Below are 26,660 nucleotides of genomic sequence, written 5' to 3' on the forward strand. Positions count from 1 at the left end.
TTTTCATCTTGTCAATTTCTTTGTAATTCTAAGATATTTTTTCAGTTTCTGATTGGTTGTTTCTTTTACGATGAACCACTCAGCATGATATATTATATCATTCTTCAAAAGTCGTCAGGAATTCTTTCATAATATTGGAACATTTTATATTTCCTTTATAACATTCATCTAGAACGAATAAGGGTTTATACAACAATTGAAAACATAAAAATGTTCTGTGATTTAATGTAGATGCCTCATTTTAATAAGTTCTTCCGCAGAAAGTCGATCAAAAATTAGAAGATGATTCTCAAAAGTTATTTCTGGCGGGTTTTTTATGATATTTTCGGTTAACTCCGATTCTACAGGATTACCAACAGAAAACGAAGAAACTTCCTAAAGAAGTTTCCACAAGGACCCTATCATCATCCTTGTATAAATTCCTTGCAAATCAATTTCTATAGCGTAAAGAGGATTTCTGCAGCATTAAAAACCCCGAAAAATTATGAAGACATTTTTGGAGAAATTTCCTGGAGCGGTGACCGCAGGTATGACTAGAAAATCGAAAAGAATGCCGCCTTGAATTTACAAAAGAGTTCGATGATCACAGATTTTTTTTTAAGTTCTCTCTCTCTTGAGAAGGAAGTAAAACGCTCATGTCGACGGGACAAGCGAGCGTGGGCAGACTCTCTGGCCGACGAAGGAGAGAGAGCCGCCGCAACCGGGGACATTCGCCTCCTCTACGATATCTCACGACGCTTAAGCGGGGCGAAGATGAAAGCAACGATGCCTGTGAAAGACGCGAATGATCAGTTATTAACCGACCCAACTGACCAACTGAAACGCTGGTTCGAGCACTTCGAACAACTTTTTCAAGTGCCAGCCAGGCAATCACCACCTCGGCATGACCTGCCTAGGATCCGACGTATAACACGCGTCAATACCGAAGCTCCATCACTGCTAGAGATTCAAACAGCCATCCAAAGCATGAAATCGAATAAAGCCCCAGGGGTCGACCGCATATCAGCCGAGATGCTCAAAGCTGACCCCATGACATCCGCTCAACTACTGCATCGTTTATTTCGTAATATCTGGGACACCGCAACTTTCCCGGTCGACTGGATGCAAGGTATCTTAGTGAAGGTGCCCAAAAGGGTGACCTGACTGTATGCGATAACTGGCGAGGCATTATGTTGCTGTGTACCGTTCTCAAAGTTCTGTGCAAAATTATCCTAGCCCGGATTCAGGAGAAGATCGATGCGACTCTCCGGCGGCAGCAAGCCGGATTCCGTGCCGGAAGATCCTGTGTGGACCATATTGTCACGCTCCGCATCATTTTGGAGCAGGTCAACGAATTCCAAGAGTCCCTTTACTTGGTATTCATTGACTACGAAAAAGCTTTCGACCGTCTCAATCACGAGAATATGTGGGGCGCCCTGAGACGCAAGGGGTTCCTGAGAAAATCATCGGCCTCATCGAAGCACAGTACGAGGCCTTTTCGTGTAGAGTGCTGCACAATGGGGTCCTGTCCGACCCTATCCGGGTCGTAGCTGGTGTGAGGCAAGGATGTATTCTATCACCGTTACTGTTCCTCATCGTAATCGATGAGATTCTGGTAGATGCGATTGACCGTGAACCAAACCGCGGGCTGTTATGGCAGCCTATAACCATGGAGCACCTAAACGACTTCGAATTGGCGGATGACGTTGCACTACTCGCGCAACGGCGCTCTGATATGCAGAGTAAGCTCAACGACCTTGCCGATCGCTCCTCCTCGGCAGGTTTAGTCATCAACGTCAACAAAACCAAATCGTTGGATGTAAACACGGTGACTCCTTCCAGTTTCACAGTAGCCGGGCAACCAGTGGAGAATGTTGAAAGCTTCCAATATCTTGGTAGCCAAATGGCGTCAGACGGCGGTACCAAGATCGACATAGGCGCACGGATCAAGAAAGCAAGGGCTGCCTTTGCGAGTTTAAGAAATATCTGGAAAAACAGGCAGATAAGTGAACGCACCAAAATACGAATTTTCAACTCTAACGTGAAATCTGTGCTGTTATACGCTAGCGAAACATGGTGTGTATCAGTGGAGAACACTCAACGGCTGCAGGTGTTCATTAACAGATGCCTGCGGTATATAATTCGGTCCTGGTGGCCTCACAACTGGATCTCAAACAACGAGCTCCATCGTCGTTGTCACCAGAGGCCGATAACAACAGAAATTCGGGATCGGAAGTGGGGCTGGGTCGGCCACACTCTACGTAGGGGCGGAAACGAAATCTGTAAGCAAGCATTAGACTGGAACCCAGCGGGACATCGCAGCAGAGGCAGACCCAGAGGCTCATGGCGGCGAAGCCTCAATAAAGAAATAAAAGAAGTCGACCGAAATCTAACCTGGCAACAGGTTAAAGCGATAGCCGGGCATCGCTCAGGATGGAGATCTTTCAAGTCAGCCCTTTGCACCACCGGAGGTGTACAGGATCCATAACTAACTCTCAAAAATAGAACCGGGATTTTTTCCGCAGGAAGTCACCAATCAATTTCTGCAAGAATTTCTAAAGCAATTTCCGTAGGAATTCATGAAGGTATTTCTGCAAGTAAGCTCTGAAGATTTTGCGCAGGTTATTTGTGGAGAATTAACTTGAACTCACGACGAAATTCCTAAATGAATTACAAAATAATTTCCCAGTGGAATTTTTGTTAAAATACTCGGAGGAATTCCCACAGATAATTTGGAGCGACTTCTGCACTTCAGCAGATTCAAGGGCAGTTTGATTTCTGCAAACATTTCCATGCAAATTTCCGGGAGAATTTCCAGAGGATGACCCGCAGAAATATCTGGGATGAATCTGCGAACGAAAGATGAATTTCTACAGGAGTTCTCGGAGTTTTTAAATGAAATTTCAGCAAGAATAGTCAACAAAATTTCTGCATGAACTTTTAGAAAAGCTTGTTACAATAATTGAAGGAGAAATAACGGGCCATTTCTGTTGGGGCTTACGCAAATTATTCTGCCGTTTTTCCAAAGAAATTTCTTCTGAAATTTCTTTTTCTCTTTTGAAAAATCTTTTTCAAATAAAAATATTCCTCTGGAATTTTTGAAGGAATTTGCACTTGATTCTGACTTAAAAATCAACGGAGCTTGTACAACTATGTTAGATTTTGTATTATTTGTTTCTTGATATGAATTCAAATATTTTTTTTTACAAAAGTTGTGTTTAAAAACGGAGCATCATTGTCTAATTCCTTATTATCTACGCAAGTTTGTCTTGTGATCAATAACTACAACAAAGCTGCATAATTAATAACTTCAAAAGAAATTGCGGTTTTGGCAGATTTTTAATTATTTGCCACGTTTATCTTTAATCAATTATGATCAAATCTGGCCTTAACATTCATTTGTATATCAACGTACCTTGTGCGGAATTTTATAAAGTTCTATCAAGAAAAAAAAACCCTGACAATAATCATCTAATGCAAAAAGCGGTGTTTATGCAAACAGTTTTGGCTGTTTAGTTCTTGTTCCTATAGATTCAGTACTTCTAGTGGTAAATAAAGCCATTTAGAAGAGTTGTAATACTTACTGCGGTTTTATTAGTCCTATTAGAAGTTTGATACAAACATATGTTGCAGTTTAAAAGAATTTAGATCTGGCTCGCGCGGATTTGACGCGGAATGGATTTTATGTCGCGCGGAAATGGCGCGGATTTAATTTTAGTCGGCGCGGATTTGGCGCGGAAAATATTTCAGGATCTCCGTAACAACCCTGTAACCGTAATGGTATTCGTCCATTACATCTTTTTGGTTCTGAAACCAATGTAAGTGATGAGGTAAAGTATGTGGGTTTAATTCTTGATTCAAAGCTTTCCTGGACTCCTTACATTGAGTTCAGAATTAAAAAGGCGTGTATGGCTTTCGGCCAATGCCGATGAACCTTTGGTAAAACTAGGGGTATTAAACCCAAACATATCAAATGGATTTACACAACAGTTATACGACCTATTTTGGCTTATGGATGTCTTGTGTGGCGGCAAAAGGGAGAAGTGAGGACAATTCAGTCTAAATTAGGCCATCTTCAAAGGATGTGCCTGTAAAGGAGAATCCAGTAAACCGCAGTTCTACACACACTTCGTTGTTACCTCTTCCCGGGTAGAAACCGTGATATTGATAACAAAATATGATATTAACTTGTTTGAAATAAGAGTAAAAATAACTAGCGAAAATAACAAAAAATTGCACCGAAATATCATAAAAATATCGGGGTTTGCTATTAAGAAGAACAAACTAATAGCTCAAGATATTGATAAGTTCTTGTTAATGGCAAAACCTGATATTTTTATGATATTTCGGTGTATTTTTTTTTGTTATTTTCGCTTGTTATTTTTACTCTTATTTCAAACAAGTTAATATCATGTTTTATTATCAATATCACGTTTTACTGTTAATGAGCCATTTTCGTCTACCCGGGTTATGGTTAATTGGGACAAAATTTTCCTTGCTCCAAGTGATCTCACACACGTTAGTAGTTTTTCTTATAGGACATTTTCAAAACAATTCCCCTCGCGAGATGAGTGGACATCTGGCTATTTGGAGAGAAGTATGTCGGACAGCATTGTTTGTTACACTGACGGCTCCCTCCTCGAAAGTAGAGCAAGTGCAGTCGTCTATTCGCGTGAGCTGAGATTGAAACAGTCACACTCACTGGGTAAACACTGCAATGTTTTTCAAGCGGAAATATATAATGTGTGGAGTGCAATCTGCGCTGCAGCAACGCATTATGGGCAAAGTAATATACTTCTGTTCAGATAGCCAAGCAGCTATTAAAGGTCTCGTTTTGGCCAACTCAAGGTCGAAGTTAGTAATCGCATGTCGAACTTAAATTGAGGAACGAATTGGCTGATGAGTTAGCTCGTAATTGAGCATCACATGACTTTATTGGTCCTGAGACAGCTATTCCAATATCCAAATGTTGGGTGAAACTTTTGATCAACTCTTGGGCTGTCACTCAGCACAAATGGCACTGGAGTAGTCTGGATGTCATGTCGTCAAACAAAATTGTTCATCCGGAAGGCATCTCCGGTAGTAGCAAGCTATTTAGCTAATCTGTCTAAACAGAATTGTAGTGTCTTAGTCAAGGCCTTTACAGGTCACTGCCGACTGAACTATCACATGGCAAATATTCAACGCGTTTAATAATCTGTTTGTGATAGTTGTGAATCCGATTATGGAACTTCTTATCATCTGATATGTAACTGCCCAGTCTATGATTGCGCTTCCAAATATTTGGTTAACACTTGCTTAGTGAATTTGACTTCAGAAATCTGAAGCTTCAGAGTATTTTGTTGTTCATAACCCGTTGTGGTACGGAGCTATAAGCTCTTGTACGCTTATGCTTTGTATGCCCTCTTCAAGGGCCCTTTTCCAAACTTTACCTTTGTTCTCCCATCCACATTCCTTTCCTTTTTGTTCACTTCCTTTTCCGTCAGGTGTGTGATGAAAAAGGCTGTGAAGGCGATGGCACAAATCTCCCAAATTGATGTGAACGTGCCCCTGGAGCCGACGTTCTGATACCTGAAGCCACCACAATTAACTCTTTAAAGTTCAACTCGACTATTACCCAAATTTCTATCAGCTAGTCAGTGCCGAACGTCTTTCACCTTTTATCTTTATGCAGCTTCCATACAGCTATAAAATAGCAACACAGCTAATCGATTAAGAGCTCATGTATGCAATTGTGTTGCTTGTTAGCAACTTTCCATACTACGTTGAGTAGCATTCACATTCAAAACGCTTTCTCTCTTGTTATAGCACTAATAATACAACGTAATGTCGCCATAAACGAATTAACGAAGCTTTTTCGCAACATCTGTATCCTTGATGGTTGCACAACGTTTAAATAAACCTTATAGTGCCTCTTTTTATAGATTATCAGTATAGAACGTTAAAACCGCAATTTTCATATTTGATTTTTGGTGCCGGAGCTGTGTATGAGCTATTGATTTCTGTAATGTAGCCTTAAGGGTATTCAGCATCTTGTGCTGTCATAGATGCTAGCAGATAGTGTAAGAAAACAAGCCATTTAGAAGCAATATTTTTGTAGACGGTTACTGTAAAACGATTAGCTGCGGATGCAAATTGTTGCCTAAAAACAATTTCAGCGATTGATGATGGATAAAAGTTAGCCAATACGAAATGCTGAAAGATGTTTGAATAATAATTGAATTAATGCTGAAAGTACTATTTTTAAGCTTATGTGCTGAAAGCAGCATGAAGGACTCTTTCTAACGTTTATACAGCTCGAAACTAAAAATAGCTTTATTAAAACCACCCAGAGGGCATGCGAAGAAGCACATCCATAATTTTCTCTGTTATATACCATATGTCAAAGTGACTATGTTGACAGAGCAGCAGCCATTGAATCCGGAGATCAGGATTTCGAATCCAGGTAGCAACAAAATTGGAATTTCAGTTTTCATTAAAAAAAACAATAAATAAACTTTGATATTTACTCTCTACTCTCAAATATTATTTAATTTAATTTAATTTAGTGGCTGTATAAAACTTATTTAACAGATTCAAAAAGGGGTGCCATTTTCAGAAAAATATATTAAGCTCGTTTAGTGGAATGTATTAAACCGTCTAAGACGAATTAAGTACTGTCCATTTAATTCCACCAGTTAATTTTCGTTATCTTTGCAGATACGTATTTCGACTATCGACTAAGTCGAGTCAAGTACAAGGCACTGAAGACGACCACACAGTTGTGGTCGAAATACGTATCTGCAAAGATAACGAAAATTAACTGGTGGAATTAAATGGACAGTACTTAATTCGTCTTAGACGGTTTAGATTCAAAAAGTTTGAATAAACGTAGTGCCGAATAGCGTATGGTCATCACCTTAGATTTGGACGACGGTTCAACATACGTCGACTGGACAATGTCACGGTGAAATGGTTCTTCGTTGAAGAACTGGGGAGACTCGCGCAGCAGACATTCCGGAATGTGGCAGCGTGTAAGACCAATGAACTGCCATTACGAACGTCTTCATTGACGCTTCGAGAATATTCTGGGAAAACAGCGCAATGGGTCATCGATGTTACTTGGAGAAAGATAGAGAAGCAAAGAAAAGCCAAATCCGCGATAAAGTAAACAAAAACCAGCGGAGTCAGAGTCTTAGTCCGTCAACGATACTCCACGATGGAGAAGGAAGTGAAACCCTCATATCGACGGGATAAGCAAGCGTGGGCGGACTCTCGCCGATGAAGGAGAAAGAGCCGCAGCAACTGGATATATTTTTCTCCTCTACGATATCTCACGAGGCTCCAGCGGGGCGAGGATGAAAGCAAAAATGCCTGTGAAAGACACGATTCAGCAATTGATCGGATCCAACTGACCCGCTGAAACGCTAGTTGGAGCACTTCGAACAATTTTTTCAAGTGCCAGCTAGGTCACCACCATCTCGGCCTGATATGCCTAGAATCCGACATATAACACGCGTCAATACCGAAGCTCGGTTACTGCATCCAAAGGATGAAATCGATCAAAGCCCTAGGGTCGATTGCATATCAACCGAGATAATCAAAGCATCGTTTATTTCGTAATATCTGGGACACCGCAACCATCATCTTAGTGAAGGTACCCAAAAAGGATGACCTGACTGTGTGCGATAATTAGCGAGGCATTATGTAGCTGTGTACCGTTCTCAAAGTCCCTTCCAAAGTTATCCTAGCCCGGGCGGCAATAGGACGCTTCGCATCATTCTGGAGCAGGTCAACCAAGGGCGCCAGTGTAACAAACCCCACGTCATATTTTTTTATACAACATTAGGATACGCAATCGACATGAAACCGTGAAACAGTTAACAAATTAAAATGCAAATTCTCTCTTGGTGCGCTGAGAGAGACGGCTAGGTAGTGTCCACTACGGGATATGACGAGGTTCCATATGATATCTTGGTCAATCAGTCAAAACCTGCACAAATATATTAATTGCGTATTGCGCTTTTTGTCTACAGCAATTAGTTTACTGTGTTCCTAGCCGAGCTTTTGTGTAGGATTCTTATTCTGTTTGGGCACCCCGAATCAATTAGTGCCATTTGGCATTAACGATTCGATCTCTGTGTCTGGAGCAAATTACTACTTAACATTTTAATGCCTACTTTCTTCTTGATTCCAGAATTAGAATCAACTAACAAAACTGACGCAATTTAACACAAATGACACAAACTCAATCGAATATTAACCTTTTGTCTGTGCTCTTTGGTCAATATGACCCCAGGCTACTTTGAAAGACTGCCTTTTTTTTTATTTTCGTAATTTTTGGTAGTTTGGTGAAACTCGCCGAGATCTTTTCGCTAGGTGTAAATTCGCTTGGAAAATCTTGAAAATAAATGCTACAGTCTAATTTTAACTAATTATTTTAGACTACTCAAGATATTCCGATATATGGAATATTGTACATTGTAAATATTTTTGTCAAACAAATTTGGAATTTGAAAAGTCTTTAGCAGCGATCGTCTAGTGGGAATGGACTGCCCTGTGATGGGAGAAGTAATTAGGAATTTTACAAATAGGTGACGCTAGTGTGCTTGCAATATTCGGTATAATGAGTACTTCTTCCAAAAGGCGGCGCTAGTGAGCAGTTATATTTGAGTATATTGTTCCATGTAAGATCTGATGTATTTTGAGGCGTAGTATTTTTGGCAAACATGAATGTTGCGGTAGGGTATTCCAAAGGTTTTATTTTCATTCGACTTGCTCTAGTAATGCAAATGTTAGAAAGCGTTCACAGTATACGTTCTCGGCCATCTAAGAATTCGCTGGAGTTAAGGCTTTTGGGTATACACGCGGAACCAAAGGTCAGCCAGTCCGTTTCAAATATGGTACATGCTCTTAGTGATGAAATGCATTAAATGCGTTCACAGTATATGTTCTTGGCCATCCAAGAATTCCCTGGAGTTAAGGCCTTTGAGTCTATAAGCGTTACCAGAGATCAGCATGCCTATTTCAAATATTGTAGATACTCTTTGTGATACCAAGATTTAAATGCGTTCACAGTATATGTTATCAGCCATCCAAGAAATCCCTGGAGTTAAGGCCTTTGGGTCTGCACGCGTAATCAAAGGTCAGCCCAAGATAAATATACCACTAGGTGTTCCAATCTGCCAAATTCACGATTCAGCCATCTTGGCTTTTAGTATGGGAGAGCCAGCCGGTTTGTTTATGTTTTGCACCGAAAATGAATTTTTCACCCCCGCCTTCTTCTCGTCCATAAATTAGGCAGATTGAAACACCTAGCTGTGTATTCATCTTGGGTCAGCCGGTCCGTTTCAAATATGGAACATGCTCTTAGTGATGAAATGAATAAAATGCGTTCACAGTACATGTTCTTGGCCATCCAAGAATTCCCTGGATTTAAGGCCTTTGAGTCTACAAGCGTAACTAAAGGTCAGCCATTCTGTTTCAAATATGGTACATGTATACTATTCGAACAAAATGAAACCAATACTCATGCTCCTCTAATGTGAGAGTGCACTATCCACATGTGGAAGTGTTGGCTTGAGAAATGGATTGCGAGTGATTTGACTATGCGTCCAATTTGGGTATCTCGAGCTCGTTCAGTAGCGGCTTGCGATGGCCGACGGAGGTCCTTCGTAGCTTAGTTGGTTAAAGCATCAGTCTAGCGTACTGTAGGGCCATGGGTTCGAGTCCCATCGAAGGGAAAGTGGTTATAGGGTGGTCGGTATTGGACATTTTTGACAAATACCGGTATTCGGTATTTGATGGAGTCAATACCGGTAAAATACCGGTATTTGTGAAGATTTCAGAAATTTGAAAAGAAAACTCTTGATTTGGACTTTTGGGTGTTAAATAATATGTATTTGTTGACAAACTTCAAATATTAAAATCATTGCTTGTTGAGGTGGTGAAACTTACGTTGACGTGCATCACCCAATCCGCCTCTGATTTGGTTGGAAATGTTGCAGGCTACTGAAAATGCCCTCTCTGGTTCAACGGAAGTTAGACGAATGGTGTCAAGAGCGTCGAAAATCAGTGTCAAGTACTTTCACCTAATCCCTTCTGATTCATTGTAGAAGAATTCTACACGGATTGCTTGCAAGAATCCTTGTGTCGCAAGTGTTTTGCTCTACTGCAATATCTTCATAAGCTGCAGTCTCTTCAACGATCGCATCTGGATTTATTAGACTGGATATCTTTAAGAAAATGTCAAAATCGTTTCTGATCACTTGCTTCACTGCAGGATTATTCAAAAAAGCAAAAAGAGCGGTTTATTTTGATCTTTGCCTTTGGATTCGTTCTTTGAGAACATCAAATAAGGTGGCAATTTCTGTGGCTTGATTTGATAATTGATCCATCATAAAATGGAGCGCCTCGTCGATTGTATTTAGTGTGCAGAACTCACGGCAGAGTAGTTCCACCTATGGTCAAAAAATCATCATCACTGAAGTTGAATTTGGATTGAAGCTACAAATCGATCCGAGTTTTTTTTTAACGAATCCCTTCAACTCATATAATCGTTTCAGCATGGATAACATTCAATTCAAACGTGTCTTGGTATCATCCAACAAACACGTTCTTTACCGAATTCAGAACGTACATATTTGTATGATTGACATGTATGATTAATGACGATGTCGATCGTTTTTTGCTGTAGCGTAAACGTCGTTAAAATAGCTTACTTGTGCAAAGATTTATTCATGCGCGTAGAATTTTTTGTGTTTGTTGCAGGGTGAGTATTTAGCTGATATATGTAAATGTTGGTAAAAACTACTCGAAATTTTTGATTTTGACAGCAAAATATGCAATACCGAAAATGCCGGTATTTTCCGCCTCTAATACCGGTATTTTCGGTACTCAAAATTGGCCGGTAATACCGGTATTACCGATTTCGGTACTACCGGTTAGACCACCCTAAGTGGTTACCTTCAATACATTTTCCAAATCAATATCTTCCACATAACGTACATATTCACGTATGAGTTTTCATAGCATTGTAAATTAATGTCCAAGTCGGGTGATTTAATCCCCGGAAATAGACAATTTACTTTGATTGAACTGAATAAATGTTTGGGAGAAAAGATATTCTCGAGCCAAATGACCTGTTAGAGCAAACAATTCTTTCGTCCAAACTACCTACTTAGTTGAATGTCCCTTTCGGCTGTACGTCGCTCTCGGCCAAATGACATTTTCGGCCAAACCATTTTCGACATAATAATCGTTTCGGACAAACGTTCAATTCATCCAGATGAAATTCGGCTAAATGACTTTCAACTTAACGTGTTATTCGCTTAAGTGGCATTCGAATGGCTTTCCGCCGAATTGCTTTAGTCCTTACGAAGGAAAGGGACATTTGAGCAGAGGCCACAAGGCCGAAAAGTGTTCCGAATTTATTATTTGTCTGAAACCCATCTGGCTAAAAATGTCGTTGAGCTGAAATGGACATACAGCTTAAAATGTCGTTCGGCCGAACTCATCATTTGGTCGAAAAAATCGTTTGGCCAAATAAGTCATTTGCCGTTTGACCAAAAATGCCGTTTACCGAAATGGTACTTTGGCCGAGAAGGCCGAAATGGTCGATTGGCAGAAAAGCCATTTTACCGAAAATGTCATTTGGCCAAACGGTCGACATTTTCGATCATATTACCCGTTCAGCAAATTACATTTTCGGCCGTAGGACCCGTTCGGGTAAATGACATTTTTAGCCAAATGACCATTTCTGTCAAACGATCAGCCGAATGGCATTTTTGGCCAAACGACCTGTAACAAGCCAAACGCTTTGACCAAATGAAATTTTTAGCCAAACCGTTGTCGATCTAATAATTGTTTCGTTTATTCCGGCCAAATGAAATTCGGCTAGATGACTTTCTACTTAACGTGTTATCTGGCCAACATGGTTTTCCGATGAAAGATTCTTAACCAAACGACCCTTTCCTCTCTTTAATAATTTCCCATGGAATTACCGACGAGTTAATTATGCACAATGTAAATAAATTCCCGTGAAAATCCAAAGAACAAAATAAAACTTTTCGATTTTGATAGAGCGTAGATAATGGTCCACCATCGAACTTTCTCCGCTCTTCCCGTTCTGGAAATGTATCATAGTTTCAACACTGACAAAACGGTAAACAAACGAAGCGAAAGCATATACAGGAAATTTACAAACACTAAAAATAAGACATGGGACAGAACCGTATTTAACACAAAACCAGACAAACACCAACAATAATGAAAATGACGCTCAATAGATAAAGAACACTCAAAATGCACACATCATCTGTAGACATCTATAGACTCACGAGCCACTTTTTCTCGCGAAAGTGTAAATACTGAAGAATTTTCCATGGCAATTCCAAACAATTGTGCTTGGAAATTCAAAATAGTTCCCGGTGGAAAATCCGAGAATAATTTCCAAATTATTATTTTGGAAAGACTTCTTCCCCTTCCCCAAAAGATCATCAGATTTTTCCGGGGAAATTCAGTAGATTCTTTCTTTCTTTAATGACTTGAAAATGTTCAAACGAAAAAATCCAGATTTTATTTTTCTTAATAGACGAACGCAAAAATAAATTGCCATTTTTGCAGGGTTGTTGTCCGGCATTCTTGCAACATGCCCTGCTCATCGTACCCTTCCGACTTTAGTTGCCTTCTGGATACTGGGTTCGCCGTAGAGCGAGCCTGTGATTCGTGCTTCGCCGCCACACACCCTCTTCTTGTACACCGTCAAAGATGGGTCTAAGCACGCGTCTCTCGAATACTCCGAGTGCTTGCAAGTCCTCCTCGAGCATGGTCCAAGTTTCATGTCCGTAGAAGACTAGCGGTCTTATCAGCGTTTTGTACATGATCATGCCACATTTGGTGCGGGTGTGAATCTGTTTTTGGCCTCAGTTTCAGGAGCCCGACTTCCACAGATCAGCCGTTAGCAAGGATTCAAGGTAGATGAGTTCATCGACCATCCCGAAAGTATCCCCGTCTATCGTAACACTGCTTCCCAGGCGGGCCCTGTCGCTCTCGGCTCGACTCCAACTCCAACTTTTGTTGCTTCACTTTTCAGCCACCTTTGCAAATGTTCGGCCGACAATGTCATCCGCGAAACAAATAAATTGACTAGATCTGTTGAAAATCGTACCCCGTCTGTTACATTCCGGCTCACCATATGACAGCTTCTAACGCAATGTTGAACAACAGGCATGAAAGTCCTTGTTTAGTGTCCGGCCCGATTCGAACGAACTGGAGTGTTCGCCCGAAATCTTCACACAGTTTTGCACACTATTCACCGTTGCTTTGATCAGTCTGGTAAGCTTCCCAGGGAAGCTGTTCTCGTCCATAATGGGACTCATATGCGGTCATTTTCAAGTTGGGTAGTAGATAGTTAGATTGGTTAAATGTTGTTATTGTTTCCTTTTCAATACAGGTCCTATATTATAGAGTTGACTAACAAGCAGACATAAGTAAAAGCAGCCTAATAGTTGTCTTGGAAAATAAAGTCCTGAGCATGCCATCCCCCCAGTCTATCTTCTGTGGTAGCGAGTATGCTGACCTCATCAACAAAGGCCAACACCAGGATCATCACGGCGCTTCGGTTGCTCCATGAATCATATTTGTATTTATTTTTAGCTGACACACACAGCACATAGCAGCGGTTTTCGTAAAATTACCTTCTCGCACGGTGCTCGATTTTCGGCGAATCTAATAATGCTTTTTGATGTGGGGTTAGTTCGGTCTTTACGAGATCTCCGGTTTGTTGTACTGTTTTTTTTGCATTTTCTTGGCATCATCTAAAAGTCACAAAATATACCTATTGCATAGTTTTTGGCAAACGAAGCACAACATTCACGTCCAACGCTGTGGCCGTGCCAATAATTGATTTGCTGTGGTAAATAAAGCCTTGGTAATGGCCATATACATTTGACACAGTTCTACGTTCTGATTCCCTGAAATAAAATCCAAATTGTTATTTACATTGAACCTAATTGCCATACGTTTCAGTTCACCCTTTCCAAACCCATTGAATTTACAAAAGTTGTTCACCCTAAACAGCCTGAAGCCACTTGAGACGGTCCTTCATTTCCTCCTACTGCTACTACTACTGTCTGACTTGGTCTCCGTCTGCCATCTATCCATCAACCGTATAGTACTGTCTCGTCTTTCCTGCATCTTCAAAGCCCACATAAGCGTGGAAAGATTAATGGGACCGTTACCGGATCAAGAGCGCACCACCTCAACTTGGGTGAAATGCGCTACTCGTCCGTGTGTGTTGCCGAGACACTCTCGACATCAGCCAACCGACCACCTTTAGTCAACCGGTCGTTCGCAGCACACCAGCTCACGTCCGCGTCTATTACAACAAATTTAATTGCCAAACATCAAGCCGCACCGCGTAAATCCGCACGTTGATCGTTCAGCATGCGATCACAGTGCGGAGACAAGGACGGGCCTTACTCGTCATCATCCACAGGTCACAGTTTCGGTCGTGCGAAGTGTTTATTTGTTTACGTTATACAATCGTGCTTCGGCTACCGCAAACAAGCAGAAATCTGTAAGTTGAATTGTTTGGGGTAGCTTTCAGTGCTGCCTGTTTGAGGCGGCCCTTAAGTTCATGGCCCTGAAATTGAACGTCTTGTTGTGAGTTATGGTTCACCTACGCGATTCATAATGAATAACGAAAAAAATTAAATTAGGATGTAAATTTTTATACGCCAAGTACCATCATGCCACCTCTGTTTTGGAATTTGTATGAACTACATTAATTCGAAAGATAGAACTACGTAGTAAAAAGAGTTGATCGATATGATCTGTGGCTCAATAATAATAGTTGGAATGAAATTTTTATTGATAACATTAGTTCAATGGAAATTGGTTGCCTAGTATAATAAGTACCGACCACTCGACATGGACATTTATGAATCACCCACTTTGAGCGTGCTTACAGCGGCACACGACTTTCTGAAATCAGTATGGCGAAAGGCATCTAAGATTGAATTTCTTGAAATTAAACACCTTTAACAGAAAAGTATTAATATAGTGGCCTGGTAGCGGGTCACTTTTTAGTGACTTGGTCACTTTTTTCGGGCAAGTCACTAAAAAGTCTCTTTTTTCGACCTCAAGTCACTAAAGTCACTTTTTCTCGCAAAAAGTCACTATTTCAAACTATTTTGAAACTATTGACTATTTTTGAATAAAGCTGATGATGCTTTGTTCATGGTGGAAATTAAATTACGGATCTTGGAAAAATGATCGCTCTGAAACTTCGCCAGCCATTTTACTCGCTGCTCTTATTGGCCTTTTATTTCACTAGTAGCTAATTGACCTTTCCCGTCAAAAATTTGCTCAATCGATTCTTTATTTTATTTAAACTTTCCCAAAGAACCCATATTTTTTGACGCCTCTAATTTTTTTTTAAATTTAATGCAAAATATTTTAAAAGTGTTGTTTTTTAAGATTGGGCTAAAATTCACCTGATTTTGAACGAACAGCGGTTGAATTTTTCAGACCGGTTTACACGTGCAAAATTTTTTCAACTTTTGTTTTGGATTTTTAAAATAGTTAGACGACGGTCCGACGGTCCTGTATTATAAGCAGGAGGTCAAGCGTTCAATCCCAGGTTCGTTGTAACTGAATTTTCATAATTTTTGTTTCGTTTTCTACTAAAACGATCCGTACTGATGTTTCTTTCGCTCTAAAAATTCCAAAAACTTCCTAAACCTATAGCAAATCTGCAACTTTCTTAAGTAGGTGTTCAGCTAATCCAGTGATCGTAACTTTCACTCATTCTCACGAGAAGAGAATGTTCATTCACGCAGATTTATGCCTAGAAATCATTTTCGGGGAAGAAAAACAGGTCTTATGAGTGATAGATAACCATGTTTCGCTCACTTCCAATGGCGCAAACGTTTGATTTGTCCCCGAACTACTCATAGTTTTTAGTAGTCCTACTTTTGACTGATATTTAGTAAAATTTCCTTGGGATAAAAAGAGAGGGCAAAAGTTAGCGTGCACGATTTTCGTTTCTTTTCTGAGTTTATTATGAGAGAGTGGTGAGTGAAAGATGGTTTCCGCTACAAATTACGAAAAAAAATCTCCCTCGACCCAAAAACGCCTAATTTCGTCTCATCGAAATTGCAAATGAAACTGAAAGTCACTATTTGGTCACTTTTTCTGCAACTGAAAGTCTTGTCATAAGACGAGTTTGCACAATCCCATTGAATTCCACCACTTAATTGTATCTTGACAGATACGTATTTCGACCTCAACTATTTGTCACTATTTGGTCCTTTTATTCGTCAGCTTTGGTCACTAAAGTCACTATTTTGAGTGGCATTGGTCGCTACCAGCCTTGATGTACACAATATAAACTGATCCTTTAACCAACTAAGCTAGGAAGGTTCTCTGTCAGCCTCCGAAACTAGTTTTAACAGCAGAAAGCTAGTTGGATGGGGTAAAATTTGATGGTGCTCTACGGCTACCATGGGAAGGAAAAGGTTAAAGAAATTAAATCAGGATAAAAACTGAATAATGATTCAATTGTCTAATATTGCTTCTTAATTTATTTAATTAACTATTTTTCCTCTTCTCTCGTCCCCGCTAGGTCTCCCGGTTGGTAATCCTTCACGAAGAAGCCGAAGATGGCAATGCCATGCCCGATCTTAGCCGGCCGGTACAGGCCGTGTCGCTGGCAGTCACCAACCTGGTCCGCGTTGGCCGCGAAACAATACACAACTCTGACGACGACATTCTCAAGCAGGACATGCCCTCGGCCTTGGCTCGGGTGGAGAATGCCGCACAGCTGCTCGAGGAAGCATCGGGCATGCTTAGGGTGGATCCCTTTTCAGGACCGGCCCGCAAGAAGCTGATCGAAGGTTCGCGAGGTATTTTGCAGGGAACGTCATCGCTGTTGCTGTGCTTCGATGAGTCGGAGGTGCGCAAAATCATCCGGGAGTGCAAGAGGGTGCTGGATTATTTGGCCGTATCGGAGGTGATCGATACCATGGAGGATTTGGTACAGTTTTTGAAGGATTTGAGTCCGTGTCTCAGTAAAGTATCGAGGGAGGTCGGAGCTCGCGAAAAGGAATTGACTCACCAGGTGCACAGTGAGATTTTGGTACGGTGTTTGGAGCAGGTTAAAATACTGGCGCCGATTTTAATTTGCAGTATGAAGGTTTTCATACTTATTGCGGAGCAGAATGGGAAGGGTTCGGGCGAAGCGGCTGAAAACAGAAACTATTTGGCCTCCAGGATGAGTGAGGAGATTCAGGAAATTATCCGTGTGTTGCAATTGACGACTTACGATGAGGATCAAAGTGAGCTGGACAACTTGACGGTGTTGAAGAAGATTCACAACGCGATTAACAATAAGATGGAGGCGGCCAATGATTGGTTGAAGAATCCGTATGCGCTAAGAGGTGGAGTCGGAGAGAAGGCTTTACGCCAAATTGTGGATAATGGCTTGAAGGTTTCGGATCGTTGCCTACCGCAGGATTCGCACATCATCCGCAAGTTAGCAGGAGATATCACAGCCATGACCAATACTTTGTGTGACCTTCGACAGGATGGTAAAGGAACCACTCCACATGCTGATGCAATTGCTCGGGATGTCCGCGATAAGCTGGGAAATTTGGAGCAATCTGTGTTGAATGCGATTATGGGAGTGGACAAAGCAGGACTTCAACAGACTGCTCATACTGTTCAGGGCCGTCTGGAACAAGCTTGTCGTTGGTTACAGAATCCAGGTCAGGACGATCGCGGACTTGGTCAACGAGCTGTTGCATTGATTGTTGATGAAGGTCGCAAGGTAGCGGAAGGACTTGGAGGGCATCAGAAAGCAGAAGTTATGCAACTCTGCGATGAAGTTGAGCAGCTATCACACGACTTTTCTCAGATGTGCGCTAATGGCTTAGGCCATACTGCCCAGGCTCAGGAGGTGTCCCGTCGTTTGAATGAAAAGCTGCATGGTTTGAAAAAGCAGATTCAGGATGCGGTTGTGAGTCGTGTTGTTGAAGACTTTATTGACATCTCGTCTCCGCTGAAACAGTTCATGGAGGCAGTTGCTATGCCAGAGGGAACTCCCGGCAGGGAACAGAACTTCAACCAAAAATCTAACAAACTACAAAACTTTAGCGATCGCGCATCAAAAACTAGTCGCATGGTTGCTGCTGGTGGATCTGGAGGCAACAAAAAACTCGCTGAAGTTCTTTTGTCATCTGCTTCGCAGATCGACAGCCTCACTCCACAGTTGGTCTCGGCTGGTAGAATTCGTATGAACTATCCAACGAGCAAAGCTGCTGAAGAGCATCTTAACAATTTGAAACAACAGTACGCTGATACGATCCTGCGAATGAGAACCCTCTGTGATCAGGCCACGAATCCCTTAGACTTTATCGAAGCCTCCGAAAGACAAATGCAGAAGCATTCGATTCTTTGCGATGAGGCTATTCGGATGAAGCAGCCGCAGAAAATGGTTGACAACACGTCTAGTGAGGCTCGTTTGGCCAATCGGGTACTTCTGGTGGCTAAGCAAGAGGCCGATAATTCGGAAGACCCTGAATTCATCACAAACGTCAACGATGCTTCCGACAGACTGCAGGCATCCATTTCTCCAATGGTTCAGGAGGCCAAAAATGTTTCGACAAACATTGCCGACCCCATTCATGCATCCAACTGGAGGGAAGCCAATAAGCACGTAAGTTTGTTTAACTTTTTTTTCTTCTGATTCAAGCAATCAAAACTAAACGAATTTTTATTTTTAGCTGCTGCAAAATGTGCGCAATATTCGTAGTGCCATCAATAATGTTCCTGAAGTACCGGAAATGCCGGACTTGTCTGCCTTGCATCTCAACCAACAGCAGCATCAACCACATCAAGAAGCGGCTCCTCCACGTCCACCACTGCCACGGGAAAACATTCCTCCAGTACGTCCCCCGCCACCGGAGACCGATGACGAAGACGAACTTTTCCAGGGAATGCCGAATGCCAACCAGCCCATCCTTATGGCCGCACACGGACTGCACCAGGAAGTACGTCAGTGGTCGTCCAAGGATAACGAAATCATTGCTGCGGCCAAACGAATGGCGGTGCTCATGGCGCGGCTCTCTGAACTTGTGCGAGCCGATTCCAAGGGTAGCAAACGTGAGCTGATTGCCACGGCCAAAAAGATTGCCGAAGCATCGGAGGATGTTACCCGGTTGGCGAAGATTTTGGCCCGGCAGTGTACGGACAAACGAATCCGGACTAATTTGCTGCAGGTTTGCGAGCGGATACCGACAATCGGTACGCAGTTGAAGATCCTATCCACCGTTAAGGCAACCATGTTGGGGGCGCAGGGCTCCGATGAGGACCGAGAGGCGACTGACATGTTGGTCGGCAATGCACAGAACCTGATGCAGAGTGTGAGTATGGGGTGTAATCGGACACTAATGGGTTTAATGGTTCGTGTCAATTACCGTATATGAGTGGTTTTCTATGGAACTTTCACACAAGACTTAATCACGTAAGGCTGAAAACTCATAAAGGATGAACACGAAAGGCTGAAAAAGTAAAAATCTCACAGAATGCACATTTGACATTGACATAGGGGCAAAACTAAAATTAAACAAAACCTCCTGTCTTTCAATTTTTATATGGAAATCTTTTTTTTTTTGTCTGTACAGTACAAGAAATTTGGAGGTTGCATAGAAAGGAACAAGACTTTATTGTTCTTGGTTTTTGATTCTTAGCAAGATTACTCACTTATTTTTTATACTTTATTCTTGTCTCTTCTTCTTTCTTCTTCTTTTTCTTCCTTTATTCTTCCTACTCCTTTCCCCTATTTTCTTCTTCCTCATTGTTTCTTCTTCCATATTTTTTCTTCCTTTTTCCTTCTCCCTTCTTTTCTCTTCCTCATTCATCTCCGTTCTTGTTTCTTCCTTTTTCCTTCTTCTTAATTTGTTATTTCTTTTCTTTCTTCCTTTTTCTTCCTTTTGCCTTCTTCGTTCTTTTTTATTCCTTCTTTCTTTTTCAACCCTTCCTTGTTTCTTCTTCCTTTTTCTTTCTGCTTTCTTTGTTCTACCTTCTCTCTTAGTTCTTCCTTCATAGTTCTTTCTTCTTATTTACTCCTTATTCCTGGTTCCTTTTTCCTTCACCTGTCGTCCTTCTATCTTATTTCTTCTTCCTCCTTTATTTGTCTCTGTTTTCTTCTTCCTTTATTTTTCTTTGTTCTTCTTCTTCCTTTTTCAATCTTCCTTACTTCTTACACTTACTTTTTTTCTTCTCATTTTTCTTCCTTTTTTTCCTTCTTCCAGCATCCTTTTTCTTTCTTCTTTCTACCTTTTACCTTCTTCCTTCTACTGTTTTCCTTTTCCTAGTTTCTTCTACCTTTTTCCTTGTTCTTTTTATTAATATCTTCTTTCTTCGACCTTCTATCTTATTCCTGCTTCTTCCTTCTCCCTTCTCTCGTCCTTCTTTCTTCTTATTTCTTTCATCCTTTCTTCTTCTCTTGTTCCTTTATCTGTTTTGCCTTTCTCGTACAACAAAGTTGTACCGAAAGATTATCATTTCACTCCAAAATCGAACTTTTTATAGAAGTCGACTCAGCTCGTCGTGCTGATCAAATGTCTGTCTGTCCGTGTGTATGTGTGTGTGTGTGTGCACACGAAAACCGAAAAACATTAGCCACTTTTTCATATAGTAATTCTTAACCGATTTTATCGCAACAAGTTGCATTCGACCGCGGACAAAGAATTTGATAACGATAAACCATTGCGTTTAAAAGTTATTAAGAAAATGGAATCGAACTATATAAGCGCCATATAAGGTTGGTGACTTGGCTAAATGCGAGAAAGGCAGTATCACCACTCGGTGAATTCTCGCTTAACTTTTCAAAAGGACCTAAGAAACATTTTTTCATGAATTAATCTGAGTACTGCAATCAAAAGCTTTCATGTTGTTCTGTTGATTGCGCTATTTAAATTAATTCATGAAAAAAATGTTACTTAGGTCCTTTTGAAAAGTTAAGCGAGAATTAAGTTGTTTTTTTTTCTATTCTCTATACTCTAATCTCTATTCTCTGTTCTCTATTATCTATTCTTTATTCAACATTTTTTATTCTTTTTATTTATTCTTTATCTTTATTCTTTATTTTTTATTTCTCATTTTTTTATTCTTTATATTCTTTATTCTCTTTTTTTCTATTCCCTATACTTTAATATCTATTTTCTGTTCTCTATTATTTATTACACAGGATTTTGTTTTTACACGATTTTTTTTCGCTCGTGTTTTTGATCGTGTGACTTCAATTCAAGCATAATTTTTCATAAGGACGTATGTAACAAAAGTAAACAAAACGAGGTTTTTAATACAACATGACAATCACACGCGACTTTATATAATACGTATCGATTTTACTGATGTTAGATCTTAAAATTCTTTAATTTAATCTTTTTGCGAATCAACGTATGTAGAATTTTTGATTTTTGAAGTCTCACTGTTACCTACGTCGCTTTAACATATGGGAACTAAGAGCGACCTATGTACCAAAAAAGCAAAACAAAACAAAACTGCAGTTGCGTCAATCGTGCACTATGGAAAACCGACCAATTTACAGCGACGTATGTACAGCATACCGGTGTATGTATAATTTTATCGCTTTTCACAGGGAATTTGAATTAACTGAGCTATGACGTGAAGCACGCTTATTAAGTGCCATGTATTGATGCATGTCAGCGGAAAAAAAAACATTGAAAAAAGATTTAGTTTTTAAACAATTTTTGAAAAAGTTGTGCCAAAGGATTTCTCGAATCATCATAATTGTTACATACGTCGTTATGGGAAAATTATGCTTGAATTTACCACCAAAATCTTCGCAACATGTTTCAAAAAATCCAAAATAAATCAAAGAAAAATCACATGATGATTACATTTAGGATGAATGGAAAATTTAGAAAATTTAAATCGTGTAAAAACAAAATCCAGTGTATTTATTTTTTTATTCTTTATCTTTTATTCTTTATCTTTTATTCTTTATTATTTATTGTTTGTTCTTTATTCTTTCTTTTTCATTTTTCATACTTTATTCTTTATTTGTTGTTCTTTATTCTTCATCATTTATAATTTATTCTTTTTTCTTCGTTCCTTATTCTTTATTTTTTATTCTTTATTCTTTGTTCTTTATTTTTATTCTTTGTTCTTTACTCTTTACTCTTTATTCTTCATTCTTTATCCTTTACTTATTACTCATTACTCTTTATCCTTAATTTTTTATTTTTCATTCCTTATTATTTATTCTTCATACTTTATTCTTAATTCTTTATTAACTTATTCTTTATTCATCATTCGTTATGATTGCTTGCGTCGAAACATTACACAACTTTGCACTTCTGTCTTGCAGGTCAAGGAAACGGTGCGTGCTGCGGAAGGTGCCAGCATCAAGATCCGCTCCGATCAGACCAACCATCGGTTGCGTTGGGTTCGCCGACAGCCTTGGTACCAGTACTAAAGTTCAGCGCTTCCGTTGACACTAGAAAGGAAAGCACAAAACGCTACGAACAGCAGTGGTCGGAACGGACTATAACAACGATTAGGATTTTCGGTTTTGCGCGAATGTGTCTTATGTTAGGATTTGCTTTGCAAATTAGCAAGTTTCGTAGGATTGTGACGCAACGATTTTAGATCTTTACGTATGATAATTCGTATTTATTAAATTTTATAGATTGTTAGGTCCGCTGTTGCGGCAAAATTCAAGTACTAATAACGCTAGTTGTGAACGAAAACTAATCTTATTTTGGCAGTAAAAGTCAAGTAAAACAACCATTAGGTAATGGACATTTCTAAACTCGTTCGAAGAGTATTTTACAAACGCGAGGAATAATCGAAAAAACGTTGCCAAAAATGTTTGAAAATAACTAAATACTTAGTATAGGGAAAGCGAAACAAAGCTATCGTTGTACCGTGAGTGAATTTTATCGGGAAAATTGTTAGAACAAAATTTTTGATACAAAGTAACAGATTGAAGGAAGATATATCTATTTTTATCTATGTTGGAAAAACATTTTATAACAACAGTAAATGTATATCTCTAACCACTGCGCTAGTCTAGCATGTAGTAGAAGGGACAAATCGTCATCTTATTAAAAGTTTTAGTCTCCCTCTCATAGTTAAGTAACTTCCGTTTAGGTGCAATATTTTTATAGTATTTGTAACGTGCAGCAGCATTTCTTTCTCGTAAAAGAACTATAACTCTACTTTAATTATGACATTGATATCGAATGACTAAAACAGTAAACATTTTTAAGATTTTATCCATAGAGACATTTTAAGATTTTAATATTTCTATATATATAAGAAATGTCTCTTCCCATGGAAACTCGATGTAGCTGAGAGTTTGGAAATCCAATTGACAGGTACAAACAGCGCTGTTGAATAAGGATCAAGGAAAATGGCAGCTCTTGGTTTCAAGTTTCTACCTAAACAATAAAGTAATTTACAGTATAGGTAAATAAAGTAGGCAAATAAGATTAGATTAGGTACCAGCGTAGTATAAATAGTGTAAGTGGCGATTGTTTTCTTCAAGTCGAGTCGAGTATAAGATTGAAGACGACCACACAGTTGTGGTCGAAATACGTATCTGCAAAGATAACGAAAATTAACTAGTGGAATTAAATGACAGTACTTAATTCGTCTTAGACGGTTTAATACATTCCACTAAAAGAGCTTAATATATTTTTCTAAAACTTCAGTGTTTGAAAAATAGAATTTCTATCATGTTAGCAAATTTAAACATTTATACCCCTTAGGCTTTTGCCGTTTTCATGTTGAACGTCGCTTGTGTATGTAGATACAGAAATCGAAACAGTAAGATTTTTATAAATAAGCGTCTATTCTTCAACTAATATCAAACGTAAGAAATGAGTCGCTTTCCATTCCCAGGATTTTGATAGGATGAATATGGGAACTATAAGAAGCAGAATTGGAACAGTAACCCTATGAATATTGCAATGTAAACTAAACAGTAGCAGCTATTTTTAGATATTGGTTGATGAATATCATCTAACTGCGGAAGGGATAAAATTGGAAAAGCGCAAAAATTGGATAACATGTGTTGTAATAACAAGTGCCTATTGAAATGCATTGTGAACAGTTTTTATTGTTCTTGATTTCTTTCTTTTTTATTGAATAGTTCTTTTTGCTTAGTTGATTTATTCATTTGAGAAACTCCTTGTTTTTTTCATGTAATATTTATGTACGTTACTTTTCGTTTAGTAAAGCTACATTTATTTTATGTGGGAGTGTAATATGAATATGTTGGAAAATGTGGCATAACACAAGTGTTCATCTGCTTTTCGAACACTTTCGGACACCGCAAACGTAACTGCAAGGCATTCTTGGAAGAGTGCAACAATGAAAAGAAGAACACGAAGAAGGGGTACTTGATCAACGACAAAAATATTCAATCAAAGTTAATTGCCTATTTTACGGTTATTGGACCACCCGACTTGGACTTCAATTTACAATGTTCTGAAAACTCAGGTTTGAATATCTACATTATGTGGAAGATTATGATTTGAAAAATGTATCGGAGGTAACTACTTTCCTTAAATGGGACTCGAACCCGCGACCCTCAGTACGCTAGACTGGTGCTTTAAACCAACTAAGCTACGAAGGACCTCCGTCGGCCTTCGCAACTTAGCGGCTACTGAATGAGCCCGAGATTCCCAAATCGGACGCATAGTCGACTCCTGGCGGCTGCAGGTACTACATGACACTGACAGATGATGGTAGTATGTTAACTAGGGTATGGGTCATTGAAGAAAAATTCGGAGTTAGAAGACAGGATTTGAGACTACGTTTGATTCACCCAGAACCATCTAACCGAAGAAGCCGAAGATTATACGCTCGGACAGAGAAGGTGAGTACACTAACGAGAGATTTGTTTTTTTTTTCGTTTCGTAAAACTCGGCGGTGTGACGGCAACGATAGGTAACGTTTTTTCCTTTCTCGTACAACAAAGTTGTACCGAAAGGCTATCATTTCACTCCAAAATCGAACTTTTTATAGAAGCTCGTCGAGCTGAACAAATGTCTGTCTGTCCGTGTGCATGTGTGTGTGTGCACACGAAAACCGAAAAACATCAGCCACTTTTTCATATAGTAATTCTTCACCGATTTCCTCGCAACAAGTTGCATTCGACAGGGGACAAAGCCTTGTTGATCACTATTGAATTTGTTTACGATCGACCACTGCGTTTAAAAGTTATTGAGAAAATGGAATCGAACTATATAAGCACCATATAAGGTTGGTGTCTTGGCTAAATGCGAGAAAGGCAGTATCACCACTCGCTGAATTAAGTTGGTTTTTTTTATGTCGGAGGTTCTGAACCTTTTTCTTAAGGGGTACCTCATTGAACGTAGAACGGACCCAAAAACTAACGTCTCTAAAACGGTTGTCTGAAATTTGCATTATTCCGTGAAACTTTCCAATTTAAATTATGTTTATATATCAAGCTTTCTACAAAACTTTGAGGACTTGTGGAGTTTTCCGAGAGACTCTTTAAATGAGGCTTCAGAGTCTTTTGAAAGGAGGCTTCTGAGCATCTAGAAAGGACGCTTCTCAGCCTTTTGAAAAGAGGATTTCAGGCCTCTATGAAGAAGATTTCCGAGACTCTTGAAGAGAGACTTCCGATCCTCTTGGAACGAGGCTTCCAAGCCTCTTTATGTTAGGCTTCCGGGCCTGCTAAAAAAAGCATCTTGACAGGACGCTTCTCAGCCTTAAAAGGCCTTCTGAGCGTCTTGAAAGGACTCATTTCGACCTCTTGAAACGACCTTCTGGTTTTGAGCCTTTTGAAAGGAAACTGCCAAGCCTTTAGAAAGGAGGCTTCCAACTCTTTTGAAATAAGACTTCCGAGCCTCTTGGAGGGAGACTTCAGATCATCTTAAGATAAAGCTTCCGAGCTTCTGGTTTCTGAGCCTTTCAAAAGGAGGCTTCAGAGCCTGTTAGAAGAAGGCTTCTGAGCGTCTTAAAAGGAAGCTTTCAGCTTCTTGAAAGGACGTTTCTCAGGCAAGCCTCTTGAAAGACGAATTCCGAGCCTCTTGGAGAAAAGCTCCTGATTTTCTTCAGAGGAGGCTTTCGATCCTCTTTAAACAATCTTTTCGAGCATAACAAAAAAGGCTTTGGAGCCTCTTTGGAGAACACCAGCTCTTTGTATTGCATCTTCCAGAGCTATTTTGAATAGCAGATTAGTGTAGTAAAGAGATCAAATTATTGTAAATAAATATAAAATTAAAATATTCTTAAAGTTTAATTACTTTGCCATAACATACGAATTCTCCACACGTTATCCACGCGCTTTGCACGCTCTAGACATTATCAAACGCAGTTCGGGAAGACAGTCATTCTGTTGGCGACATTTGGAGGAAGCACATCGGGTGAGCATCGATTCGAGCGTTTGGTCTCGGAACTGACAGTCATCGAGCCGAGCGATAGGCCTCGTTACCAATTGATCGGTACGTCATATACGGTATATGCAGTGCGCATAGACCAACAGGCGCCCGACCCATCCCTGCTGTTTAGCGGTCGCGGAATATAACCGTTAACCGGTTACCGTCGTTCGCGAGGCGGTCGTTGAACCGAGCGAAAGTTCTCGGTGCCGAGTGATCGACAGGTGCCGTGTTAATCGTGTGGCTTCATCTGGTGCC

At 40.0% G+C, this 26,660-nt stretch overlaps 1 protein-coding gene across 1 annotated transcript in view; it reads left to right on the forward strand.

Annotated features, from left to right (window-relative positions):
* LOC134208785 (vinculin) overlaps window positions 1-22,986 on the forward strand; it is a 69,315-nt gene extending 46,329 nt beyond the window's left edge. Inside the window, exons 3-5 of the mRNA XM_062684730.1 lie at window positions 16,586-18,676; window positions 18,744-19,382; window positions 22,358-22,986. Of these exons, the coding sequence (XP_062540714.1) occupies window positions 16,586-18,676; window positions 18,744-19,382; window positions 22,358-22,465 (2,838 nt within the window). The 3' untranslated portion in view covers window positions 22,466-22,986. The remainder of the gene's footprint in view (window positions 1-16,585; window positions 18,677-18,743; window positions 19,383-22,357) is intronic.
* The last annotated feature ends 3,674 nt before the right edge of the window (window positions 22,987-26,660 follow it).

Source organism: Armigeres subalbatus, chromosome 2, assembly GCF_024139115.2.
Source record: "Armigeres subalbatus isolate Guangzhou_Male chromosome 2, GZ_Asu_2, whole genome shotgun sequence".
In the NCBI taxonomy this organism is placed as follows: domain Eukaryota; kingdom Metazoa; phylum Arthropoda; class Insecta; order Diptera; family Culicidae; genus Armigeres; species Armigeres subalbatus.